This window comes from Sorex araneus, chromosome 7 (assembly GCF_027595985.1).
Source record: "Sorex araneus isolate mSorAra2 chromosome 7, mSorAra2.pri, whole genome shotgun sequence".
NCBI lineage: Eukaryota > Metazoa > Chordata > Mammalia > Eulipotyphla > Soricidae > Sorex > Sorex araneus.
In genome coordinates this window covers 29,599,577-29,613,421 of record NC_073308.1, presented here as the reverse complement: position 1 = coordinate 29,613,421, position 13,845 = coordinate 29,599,577, and the positions used below count along the sequence as shown (strand labels likewise).

Sequence of the window (13,845 nt, the reverse complement as noted above, 5' to 3'; positions counted from 1 at the left end):
TTTTAAATAGCTTTATTAAATAGGTAAAGAAGTTTTCAAATATAAGATCTGTTCATTTTTTATTAAATAAGGACAAGTACATAAAGAAGATACTATTATCCTAAATCTCTTCACCTTACAACAAAATATCAGCTTCATGAAGTATAAATGAAAAAACTAGAAGACTATAAAAACAAGTATATAAATGTTTTATTATTTTAATAATCAATAAAAAAGTGGAATAAATCCACATGATTATTAAAATTTGAGTATCTTTTCACTAACCAGTTCAGTCAGATTTAACAATTTTTGAATACACATGCTTTTAAAGTTTATCTGGCATATTCACAGAAATTGATCATATTTTGGAGACAAAAAGACAAAAATTAAAATAACTTAAAAAATATAGAATGTGTTTTCTGTTTATCACTGAAATTTATCAAATATACACACTGCATTATCTCAATAATGGAGCTATTTAATATCAAGCATCTTAAAAAGATAATAAATAAAATCAAGCATCTTAAAAAAGAAACAAAAAATTTAAATGGAAAGTAACCAAATATGACTAGGTACCTACAAAAGAATATGTCCTTTTTTAAGATTAATTTATTTTTGTGAGAGAAATTTCCATTCGTTAATATATCAACCCAGTCTCCAGTCCATAAAGAAAAGAATTAAGTCATCAGCTATTGATGAGGTGAGACTGGGCTTAAATATGCATTCCACTATTACTGTACTTTTCCAGATAATTTCCCACCACTGCTCACCTACTCTCCCAGTGTTTTCTTTGTCTTTAGGTAAAACTGGAACTTGTAATGGTGACTTGAGACACTTTAGTTAGCTATAATCTAGTTTCCCTAGAATTCCCAGTATATACATGACATACATGCATTACCATTTATTTTTTCTCTTCTTAGTCTGCCTTTTGTGATAAAGAGAATTCTCAGCCACAGAACTTAGCAGTAGAGACAGAAAATATATTTTTTTTCCTACAGTTGCAAAGATTTTATTGCAGCTCTTTTCTCATGCTGTCTGAAAGGTTACATGAAGAAATTACTGTCCAAGTACTCAATGACTATTTGTATTCAACTTTTAAGATTCCATATGTTCAAAACCACATGCTATAATGAAGGGGGGTAGGAGAGGCAATGGATGCTTTTGACATTTAAAAGGAAAACTAGTGGTTTGGTAAAAATTGTGTGTGTGTGTGTGTGTTTGTGTGTGTTTTCATGAGAGTTATAATATACAGCCTGTGACCAAGATGAAGTCAAAAGACCAAGATGGCTGGAGATTTCCCATCACTTTGATTTCCTGCCAGGTTTCTTTGTGATTTAGGCCATGACCTCCCTTTCCTAAGGCATTGACTGTAGACAACATTTAAAAAGAAATTCTTTCTCTGGCTCTTTAATATATGTCTCCTTCTAGCATCTCACAAGTTATAAGCCTGGAATGTCTTTTCTAGGACGTGGCCTGCTCTGAAATCATCCCAGGACCCAGTACTCCTGTCTCCATTCTCTGTACAGCAGGGGCGCCTGCTACTAGACACAGTGACTAAATGATGACCTAACTCACTGACTGTCTTTTTCCTCCACAGAGCCAGAAATCTTCCAACCATTTGTGTCTGAAGAAATAACTTTAAACTCTCTCTAGTGCAATGGTCTTAAATAAAGTCTTCATTAATGGTTTAATTCTTTCCGGTACAGTTGGAGTGTGTGTGTGAGACACAAGCAGACCGTATAAATCAGTGAAGTAGCTATTGTCTCATAAGGTTAAGTCAAATAATTAACATGAGTCCCAATTTATGTATAATCTGGAGTTAATGGTAAATGCCTCATGGGATTATTGTGATTAATCCCTCATGGGATTAATGCCACATGTGTGTGTTTAATATAAATAAATACTTAACCTATAGTTTAGAGACTGTTAATTTTGGGACTATTCTTATTTATTTATCTTTTATTTATCCCCTCCACTTGTGTTTTTTTTTTAATTTCCAAAAAGAACTTTAAATAACTTTAAAGAAAATTTAAAGAGAAAGGCTAAAAAAAAGAGAAAGGCTAAAATTTAAAGAGAAAGGCTAAATGTTCACATTTTCTCAGAAATAGATTATAAGGTAGAAATACACGTAACTAGCTCACTTAAGAAAATAAAATTTTTCACCATTGTAAAAAAGAATCATCCAGAGGATAAATATCCAGAGAATAAATATTATAAAGAAACTTAATTTTCATCAAGTCTTTAAGATCACACTTTTTGGTAGAATGAATAAACATCTCTATTATTTTATTTATTTATTTATTTATTTATTTATTTATTTATTTATTTATTTAATTTATTTAGGGAAGGAACATTAGGAGTAGGAGTTGGTGTTGAGGAAAGATTTTCCCAGAACCTAGGATATATAGAGAGCTTTGAAGGAATTATTAGAACTCTGACCAAGTTCTAGGAAAAATGGAGGATGTCAACTTTGAGAAGCAGAGCACTACCTGAGTTTTGGCTTTCTAAAAGGGAAATTCAGAGAGTTTCAAGTGTTTGAACTGGCGATAAAACTGACTTGCTATCAGCTCCAGAATTTTTTTGAAAAATCTAAAAATATGTCGTATCTGGAAGTTCAAACAGGTCCTCGGGTGATGCCCCTGGGCAGGTGGAAGGAATAATCACAAGGATGGATATCGTAGATCTGTGATATCCGGGCCCTTGTTTCTACTGATGTTGGGTCACTGTCACTGTCACTGTCACCCCGTTGCTCATTGATCTGCTTGAGCGGGCACCAGTAACGTCTCCGTTGTGAGACTTGTTACTGTTTTTGGCATATCGAATACACCATGGGTAGCTTGCCAGGCTCTGCCATGCGGGCCGGATACTCTCAGTAGCTTGCTATGCTCTCCGGGAGGAGTGGAGGAATCAAACCCGGGTCAGCTGTGTACAAGGCTAACACCCTACCTGCTGTGCTATCGTTCCCACTGACCTTGGGTATTAGTCTCATATTATATTTATTTACAACCCACAAATGGGCGCAATCATTTCATGTCTGTCCCTCTCCTTCTGACTCATTTCGCTCAGCATAATATTCTCCATGTCCATCCATTTATAAATGAATTTCATGACTTCAATTTTACTAACAGTTTTTATTGTTACTTTTTCAGTTTTACTTCTTTTTGTAGAGATATCATAGTTTCTTTAACTAGCCTGTCCTCGGCACATGGGTTGTTTCCAGATTGTGGCTATTGTGAAGCGTGCTGCAATAAACATAGAAGTGCAGATGATGTTTCACTCTCCCACGGTTGGAAGCCTGATTCAAGCGCTTGGGGGAAAAGCAGTTGAGATAGAGAAGGGTCCACTACGACAAAAATAGTTGGAAATGATCACTGTGGATTAGAACTGTGTGCTGAAAGTAGGTAAAGGAACAAATATGATAACCTCTCAGATTTTATGCCCCAAAGAAGAGAGAGAGAGAGAGAGAGAGAGAGAGAGAGAGAGAGAGAGAGAGAGAGAGAGAGAGAGAGAGAGAGAGAGAGAGAGAGAGAGAGAAAATAGAAAAGTGTTTGCCACAGAGGCAGGCTGGGGGCTGCAAGATGGCAGGAGGGAAAAACTGGGGTCATTGTTGTTGGGAAATGTACACTGGTGGAGGGATGGGTGTTGGAACATTGAAGGAATAAAACCCTGTCATGAACAGCTTTGTAACTGTGTACCTCACAGTGACTCAAAAAATAAATTTAAAAAAAATAGTTACACTTACAATCTCTGCAAAAGTCACTGGGAGGATAAAGGAGAGTGGGTTATCTGCAGATTGGAATTTGTGATTATGTTTAAATCTTAGATCACTGTCATCACTGTCATCACTGTTATCCCGTTGCTCATTGATTTGCTCGAGCCGGCACCAGTGACATCTCCATTGTGAGATTTCTTGTTACTGTTACTGTTGTTGGCATATGAATATGCCACGGGTAGCTTGCCAGGCTCTGCTATGGGGTCGATATACTCTCGGTAGTTTGCTGGGCTCTCTGAGGGGGCGGAGGAATTGAACCCGAGTCGGCCGGGTGCAAGACGAATGCCCTACCTGCTGCACTATCGTAAGTCTTAGATACTAAATAAAATCTCTTTGTTTGCATTTGGAAGAAAGATGAAGTTATACTGGCAGTGTTTTGAATTTTGGTGTTGCTGTCCATAATACTAGACTAAGGCTTCTCAATTTTTCTTGACTGTGTAGATTGTTCTTGAAGATTGTTGACTTCTGAGCTTGCAGGTATAGGTAGAGACTATAGTTGAATTAGCTCCAATCTTAGATGACTTGATCATCCACTTTCCAATAGTCTTCTAATTCAAAATCTATTAGCATATTTTTAAGATTTAATGTTACTGATTTTGCTAATATATTTTAGTTGCTAAGAACATTTATGAATTACTTTTGAATTTATTTCAATAAATTACAGTGAACTGTTACTTCTTTAACATAGTAATTCATAAAAAACAGTTAATGATAGTACATATTCAGTGTATTCTGATTACATTCTCTTTTTGCTTCATGAGCTTTATGTATATATCTAACACAGGTTTCTACAGAGACTGATGCGAGTAAATTCATATGTAACACTTGACTGTAATGTCTGAGTTCTTTTATAGGTTTTTGGAGTTTAGTAAAACCTCGTTACTTTGAGTAAAGTGATTAATTTTAAACCAGTAGAGTACCAGCAAATAATTTTAATATACCTAATTTTTGTTTTAGTTTTATTGTGTTTATTTTGAGCCACAGTTGGCTGTACTCAGGAATCACCCGAGCAGGTTCTCAGGGGACCATATGCAATATCTGAGGTCAAGCTGGGGTCTAGTGCCTTAACTCCTGTTTTATATCTTTGACCTCATTTAGTTAAGTTTTTTTTTAAGTATGAAGTAATGGATTTTAAGACATTCTCATGTTTGTTTTTGGATCACATCATTTTTTTTTTATTGTGTCTCATCTTGGATCATACATGATTTGGATCGCATCTTTTAGGACTAAATCTTCTTACTAGCAATATGCATTTGAGTTTCCTTTGTATCTTTTGAGGAATTGATAGCCATAGTTTTCAGTGCATTTAATAAAAAACCTGTTGTTTTTCAGAAATGCATTTTGATTTTTTTATTCATTGCTCCTGAGACCAGAACATACAGTTGAATTTTCACAGCCTTAGGTTTGCATTAATATTGTATTAATGTTAATATGAGAAACTTGACTTATTCTGTTTTTTACTGTGCTTTAAGTTGTAGTCTCCCATTGTCAGTTTTCTCCATACAACCCCACAAGATATTAATTTTGTATTATTACAAAAATATGTAGTCTTAGAAACAGAAATAGCACTATTTTATATTCACCAAATATTAACCATTCTAATTATGTGCTTTGATTTCTAAAGTACTAGCTTTTCTCTATCAATTTATTTCTGCTTAAAAATGTTTCTTGGCCTATAAGTCATAATATGATTTTCCTAGTAAGTTATTTTCTTAGATTTCATTGTATGAACAAGTCCTTTATTTCACCCCTTGAGAAATTTTTTTTTCTAGATAATTCTTGTCTAATTTCTTCTCTTGCTTCATTCTGCACTTCAGATGCTATTCTGTTCTCACCTCATTTCCAGAGTTCTGACAAATCCTTACTCTTTTCATTTTTCTTTGGTTGCTTTCAACTTTCTACATTGAACTCAAGTTTTCAATAATTTAACGACATTATATGTATGTGGTATAATTGCTTTTCATCGTACAGTTTAAGTGTTGCTGAGTCCCAGAATTTGTAAGTTTGTTTGTTTTACAAAGTTGATGTGTTGGACCAGAGCCCCCGGTGCTTGCCATGCTCCTTCCTGGTAGTGGGTTAATCTCCTGTACCACGTGGTCCTGCATTCTTGGTAGATGCAGCCTTAGATAACCTGAGCACTGTGAAGCTTGTTTCTGGAGGTCACCAGGCCCTGGGTATTGCAGGAGTGACCTAAATAATCCCTGGCAGGATTGAGGAGCACTGTGGACCTGCCGGTGTGCCCGGTTGCCTGCGAGTCTCCTGGGGCGAGGCAGAGATGGCAGATCTCCTGAGCTCTACTTGGGAGATGCCCTCACTTTTATTCCACCACTTAGGAAGTCCTGGCTAGTATTTCTTCTACTCATTTCCTGTCCAGTTTTCTCCTTTATCTTCTCCTTGAACATGTAATTGCATTACGCAAGGTCTTTTTATATTGTTTTCCAAGCCCCTGAACTCTGTTCCTCTGTCCATTCTTCTTCTCTTCGATTAAAAAATTTGCTAAATTCCTCTGATCTATGATCAAGTTCATGGCTTCTCTCCTGAATCATCCCGCTTATGTTTCAAAGCCCATAAAGTGAGTATTGCTCAGATGTTTAGTTTAAAAAAATATAGCGTGTTCTAAAATATTTTAGATGATGAATTGAAAATGTCTCCTGTTGCCCAGGTTTTCTTCATTATCAGCGTGCTTTTTGCTTAAGTCATTTTCAGAATTATGGGAGCTGTTTTAAGTTCCAGTCTGATAGTTGAATATCCAGATGAGTTGTCTAGTGTTTCCCGGATGTGCACTACTGGAGTGGGAGTGATGAGCACTAGAATGGTTTGAGAAAAGTGGAAAGTAGTAGCTTTAGATGGAATTGGGGAAGCTTTCTGTTTTTTTCTCTTAAAGAAGGTAGATTTGCCTCCCTTCACCCCTACCATGGGGCAGCAGGTGCTTTTTTTTTTTTTTCCTGAAAAGGGTGTGGTTGGTTATATAAACCTGGGACCCTCTGATAGAAGCTAACATCTACTGGATATTGCTTTGTTTCTTTACTGTGAAAATAGGTTACATTTCCTGATGTTTCCTGTATAGAGTGATGTTGCAATGCATTCTGGGTACTGTGTTAAGTTGTGTCCTCTTGGATTCTATTGTATTCACAAAAGACTGTTGATGCACTCACTTCAGCAAGCAGGCATATACTGGTTTGACTCAAAATGGAAACTACCACTCTAGCAGTTGTGAGCGATTCATATCCTATTGAGACTGTTTTATTTCTGCACCAAACATGGCTTAGGGGAGGCCAATGTGCAAGTTTTGTTCTACCTCTAGAATCCGTTAAAGGCATATAGCTCAGACACCACCAAGACTGGACCCAGCGGTGCTAAAGGGAGTCATAGAGGAGATGAAACTCAGAACCCGGGGCTTGTTGTATATGTGTTCTATCACTTGTAGTGTCTTTCCAATTTCTAATTTGCAAGTTTTTACACAAAAGTTTGATTTCTGTTCTCTTCCTTTTCTTTTTCCGGAGAATGCCATTTGTCCAAAATCATTTTTAACCAAGTACTTGGACATCCCATGCCTCATTAAATATAACACATAAATTTAAACATTTAATCTTATTAGACTTCTTTTCTTTTTTGAAATTGTTTTTATTATTTTTTAAAAAAATTATTGAATAACTGTGAGATAGTTACAAACTTTCATATTTGGGTTACAATCTCACAATGATCAAACACCCATACCTCCACCAGTGCACATTCCCCACCACCAGTATCCTGCGTATACCTTTCCCACCCTCCCCCTGCCTCCATGGCAGACAATATTCCCCATACTCTCTCTCCACTTTTGGGCATTATGGCTTGCAACACAGACACTGAGGGGTCATCATGTTTGATCCATTATCTACTTTCAGCATGCATCTTCCATATCTGCTGGTTCCTCCAGCCATCATTTTCTTAGTGATCCCTTCTCTGTTCCATGTGCCTTCTCCCCTCCACTCATGAAGCAGTCTTCCAGCTATGGGGCAATCCCCCTGGCCCTTGTGTCTACTGTTCTTGGGTGTCAGCCTCATGTGATGTTATTCTGTACTCTAAAAATGAGTGCAGTCCTTCTTTATCTGTCCCTCTCTTTCTGACTCATTTCACTTAGCATGATACTCTCCATGTTTATCCATTTATAGAATTATTTTCATGTTTTGGTTGGTTTTCTGGTAGACAGACATTATCCTTTTTAGGAATTCTGGTATTACTATTCATTAACTTCCAAGGGAACTTAAAGTTACCAACATTCAACAGCAGTTTCTTTTGACCTTTTTACAAACAGTGGCTAATATCTGTCTGTATGGTTTAATCATTTTTCTTATTTCCCCTAACAGCTTTGTAAAATAGAACTTACTGTAATGATGTAAACATCTACAATTTTCATTATAGTGTTGAGTTACATGTGACACTGAACACTTGTAATGTGCCTAATGTAACTAGGAAACTGAGTTTAGATCATTATAGTTGATGTAAATTTTAGAGCCACAAAACGGTTACTAGCTGCTTTATAGCAATGCTATCTTAGAACATGCTTTTGTTCACTAGATTAAAATGTGTTTGTTTATTGTGGTCTATTTTGCTAATAATTGTTTCATTTATTCAGCTATTTAGGTGTTTTGTGGAGTGGCATTATATATTATATATCATATTAACTAGGCTTTTCCATTTCCATTCTAAACTTTAGCATCATTTAAAAACTTTCTCATATTACTTTTTACTATCTAGAAATTATTGATTCATTTAACACAAAACAGATCAAACCTCTGATACAGCTATATAAAATTGTAAAATACTCTGTACTTATAGATGCATTATAGTCATTTTGGCTTTACCAATATTCAGGAAAATATTAAAATAATTAAGACCATTTTTTAAGGAAACTATTATTACCATGTTTAAATGGTAACAGTTATTACAAGCTTAGTGCAGATAGCTATTTGTCATACTAGGAAACTGTTGGTTTCTGTTACATTTCTGAGATCTTCTGACCATTTCAATTTAATTGGCAAATTATTTTTAAAGTTATCAGAAGACATATTCCTTAACCTATAGCTGTTTTTCTTCATGCTGATAATTAGCATTGAATGAACAGCATTTTGTTATCTTTTGTAGAAGTAGTAAATGCCTTTAAAGGTAAGCCTCACAATGAACTATTTTGTGTGTTTAATATAAAAAAACTTGTATATGACCATTTTGCACTCCAATGATGTCTACTTAAATTTTATATATTTCTAATTTATTTCTGGTATTGTGATTTTCTTTCATTTCAGGACCACCAAACAATTTTGAGAGCATGGGCAGTAAAAGATTTTGCTCCAAATTGCCCTTTGTATGTTCAGATATTAAAGCCTGAAAATAAATTCCATATCAAATTTGCTGGTAAGTTTAATCTGGGATGAGATACTATGCCTCAAAAAACCATTATGATTATAAGTGGTATGTCTCTGAATTAAGTGTCAACTTAATTACATGTTACTAAATCTATAGAACTGAAAAATATAATATGGTGATCTTAGCAAATGAAATTACTGGTAATTTAGTAAGCTAAAATATATAAGCAGTACTAATCTCATGCACTTTATAGGCACAGGACTTAAATACTGTATGTATATTAACTTATACTTATGTCTGCACAGTGATAAATAATGCTTTGCTGATTGTCTAAAGTGCATATTAACTAATACCCCATTCTTGAATTGCCTACATTCCAGTCCTGGGCACATAATTTCTCTTCTTTTACTTTATTGGACTCTCTTCGTTGTGCTCTCAACTCTCATGTTTCCTAAATAAAGTTATTTAATTCAAAATAAATAAACCCCATATAAAGTATGCAGTAAAACAACATGGTAAATGTATCCAAGTGTTTTAAATAGGTTTAATTTAGGGGTAGGTTTTGAAAACAAGAAAAATATAAATGTGATCTTTTTCTTTTTCTCATAAAGATAATCTTTTCAAATTATTCACAAGAGATTATGTTTTAAACTGTTATGAAATTGATCAGTAAAGTAATACCTTGTTCTTCTTAATGCTCTTTTCTTTGTTTTTCTTAAATGCTTTTGTAGAAATTGATTTCGATCTAGACATTAATTTATATATATTTTTTCAAATATAATAACTTTGTTTTTTATATTGTTTTCTCCCAATATAAAGCTTCAAGAATCATTGAAATGTAATCTATGTTAACTGTTAAATTTTAACAAAGTATATTTCCTTTAGAAAATGTGTTTTTAAATGTACACTTTTACTGTTATGTTTAATTAAGAGTTAGACTCAAATATTAAAATAATTATAAAATTTTTACTATTTTTATTTAACTTGCTTTTTATCTTCTAGTTTTCTATTAACATCATTATTTATAGATATATCAAGAAATAGAGTAATGACAACTCTAGCTGATCTTTATTAGTTTTGTAAAAATATTTTAAAAATTCTAATCACACATTCTGATTTAAGTGATTTGAGCTACTATGGCTTTTGTTATGCTTGTTTCTTAAATTGAGAGGAAAACTGACATAACTCATTTTTCAAACAACTTTTTGAATTTAAAAGGAAACATTCATGGAACATACCACTTCTACTCCCTGTTACTTTAGAAATTAGCATTGACGATATGCCTGTTATTCCTCCAAACTTATAATTTAGCAAGTGGTATCTTTTATCAGAAATTTTGGCTGCTGATAACAGCTCATAACAAAAAAGTTAGGAAGTCAGCAATGACACAAAAAAACAGGCATACTGTCAGAGGAATAGAAACATAGTTAAGTCTTGCATGATGACAACCCTGGTTTGGCCCGGGAATTCCACGGTCTTCAAATACAGAGTCACAAGATCAAAACAGGCAAGCAAACAAAAAATCCAAGCCAAGGCTTCCAACACTGACTTCAGTTTGACCACTCCCATTAATGATTTAACTTTCTAAGCTCTAAATTCCTTTCCTGTTAATTTTCAGAGCATGTTATATCTCTTATGCAGTGTTTTGAGTTGTTTTGAGTTAGCAGTTAAATAAATGATGTGTACAAAGTATTACGTGTTCAATAATGAATAGTGAAGGTGGATCTTAGAACTAGATAGTATAGGAAAATCATTTTTAATGTGTTAACCTAAGATTTAACATATACTTTAGTTCTTGGGTCCAGAAAATTACAAAAAAGGCTATGGAACTTCCCTTGCATGCTGTCAACCCTTCAATCTATCTTGAACACCACATATGACCTCCCAAGAACTGCATGGAGTGATCCCTGAGCACAGAGCCAGAAGTAAGCCCTGCACCCAGATGTCTGAGGCCCAGTACCCCACTCCCAATTAAAATTAAGAAATATGGGGCTGGAGCAATAACACAGCGGGTAGGGTGTTTGCCTTGCACGCGGCTGACCCGGTTTCGATTCCCAGCATCCCATATGGTCCCCTGAGTACCGCCAGGAGTAATTCCTGAGTGCAGAGCCAGGAGTAACCCCTGTGCATTGCTGGGTGTGACCCAAAAAAGCTAAATAAATAAATAAATAAATAAAATTAAGAAATATTTTTTCCCTTTTAGCAAGCCGCTGATATGTCTGATGTACTTCAATAGATTTAGTACACTGAAAGAGTCCACTGACAAAAAAAATTGCAAACTATTTACTTGAAATCTTTCTCATGTTCTTTTTGTTATTATACTGATAGACCTTTTAAAAGAAAGAAATACTTAAATATTTTATACCAACAGCTTATCTTAATATATCTTATTTATGACATCTGCTGAAATTCCTTTTAATAATGTTCATATTCTTTTTTATGCCTGAAATGAAAACATCTCAAAGGAGCTCTTCTTATATTATGAAAAGATGAAAGCTTCCAGGTTTCATTAAAATGCCATATAGCACAGTTTGTGGTGATATATGAGACTCTCAAACTAGTATAATACATTTTAAATCTCTGCATGAGGTTAGAGAGAGTGTGCATTTTACGTCTCAAAAGGCAATTCATTGAGCTGTCATTTAGTTTGTATAGTAAATTGTTAAAATAATTGTCTCTACATAACCATATGTATGTGTGTATGTGTGTGTGTGTGTGTTTGTGATGTTCCTTTATAGGTTATTCTATAAAAACGTGAAATCTAGTTCCCCACCCTTGGAATATGTTGGGTGACTTCTTTTGACCAATAGAATGTAATGAAATTCATATTGTAAGATTTTAGAATCTAAACTTTAAAAATCAATGAACCTTCTCTCTTCTTCATTGTAATATTACCTACAGACTATTTATGAGAAATCCCTACATGACTTCTCCAAGGTAAAAAGTGTCAGAAAATAAGGCATGTCACCTGCATCTATCTATTCCAGCTTTCCTGCAAGCAAGCACAAAAGATTATGTTGGCCAACAAATATTTTGCAGGGAGGGCAGGTCTCCAAATTGGTCCAGGCACTCACTACTGGTCAGTGTCTGCTACCCTGGTTCAGTGTCAGGGCCCGGGAATGCTATCATGCTTGGGTTCTGTGGTTCTGGGGATTACCCAGCCACCCAGTGTTCACCTCCAGCAATGTGTGGAACCCTCGAGGAAAAAAATTGGAGTCAGCCACATGTGGAGTATGAGTCTGAACTCCTCTACACTGTCCCAAATTCACATAATTTTGAGAAATTAAATGATGTGGTTTTATTTTCAGTCACCATATGTTAGGGTTATTAGTCATATAACAACAGCCAACTAATAACATTGTCAGAAATTAATTATTGCTTCAGACTTAAATGATATTCACTTGATATTTGTGTTGTCTTATGCTTATACCTACATGAGTACAGTTTATCCTTGGAGAACATGTGTTGAAACAGGTTCACTTGAACACAGACTTTCTTATATTGAAGGAAGGGGGCAGACTTGAATTGACATGGAATAATGCTGAAATATTTTGGTGTTTTTAATTTTTTTGGCTTTTTGGGTCACACCCAGCGATGCACAGGGGTTACTCCTGGCTCATACACTCAGGAATTACTCCTGGAGGTGCTCAGGGGACCATATGGGATGCAGGAAATCGAACCCAGGTCGGCCACGTGCAAGGCAAATGCCTTACCCCTCTGTGCTATTGTTCCAGCCCCAATGTTGAAAGTTTTTTGGCACATGGTTGTGGTATATGTAAATAACATGGTATACTTCAAGCATAAACATTAACATGGTTGTGAACCATGTTATGTCAGAATAGTAAAATTAATTTTTAAAGTAGATACACAAATTTGTGGTATCCTTGGTTATAGTACTTTACGTGTATTTTCTCCTTTTTTGTGGTTATCGTAATATTTTCTTTAGTTTATTGTAAGAGTGCAGTAGATGGCTAATGTAGTTTCAAAAATTATTTATGTTATTAGTGAGACTTCCAGTCAGTAGAAGGGTATTAGTAGTATGTTTGGAGTCACTGTCACTGTCAGTATCACTGTCATCCCGTTATTCATCGATTTGCTTGAGCGGGCACCAGTAATGTCTTATTGTTACTGTTTTTGGCATATCAAATACACCACGGGTAGCTCACCATGGGGGCAAGGTACTCTCTGTAGCTTGCCGGGCTCTCAGAGAGTGGCGGAGGAATCAAACCTGGGTCAGCCGCATGCAAGGCAAATGCCCTACCCGCTGCGCTATCACTCCAGCCCATGTTTGGGGTAAACTCAAAATATACACATGGATTTTTTAATGCATAGTCTAGAATTAGCTATATTAATTATCATTACTAATGTGAAACATTTTAATTTTCATTTAAAAGCTACTTTAGTTCCTAACTTGAGTATTACATTGATATATATTCAAGCATACATATTTAAGCATGATTTCATTTTAAAATTTTATTTATTTATTTATTGTTTGTTTGTTTGGGTGTCACAACCACTGGTGCTCAGTGCTAAATTCATGATTTTAAAAGATGAAAAGGTGACACTTGAACATTAAATTTATTACTATCTAAAATATTTTAAAGCAAAAACAATGTTGCAAAATTACTTTATAAAAATATATTACTCATCATTTATGTTATTTCCCTCCAATGAAATGACATAGGCCTTCATTAAAGTAAATCTTTACTTGGTACTCTATTAGTTGAATGAATTACTATATAAATAAT

The 13,845-nt window shown here is 34.8% G+C and overlaps 1 protein-coding gene across 2 annotated transcripts in view; it reads left to right on the top strand.

Annotated features, from left to right (window-relative positions):
* KCNT2 (potassium sodium-activated channel subfamily T member 2) overlaps positions 1-13,845 on the top strand; it is a 368,079-nt gene that overhangs the window by 195,409 nt on the left and 158,825 nt on the right. For both annotated transcript variants that reach the window (XM_055144870.1, XM_004619919.2), the window contains exon 13: positions 9,037-9,145. In XM_055144870.1, the coding sequence (XP_055000845.1) occupies positions 9,037-9,145 (109 nt within the window). The remainder of the gene's footprint in view (positions 1-9,036; positions 9,146-13,845) is intronic.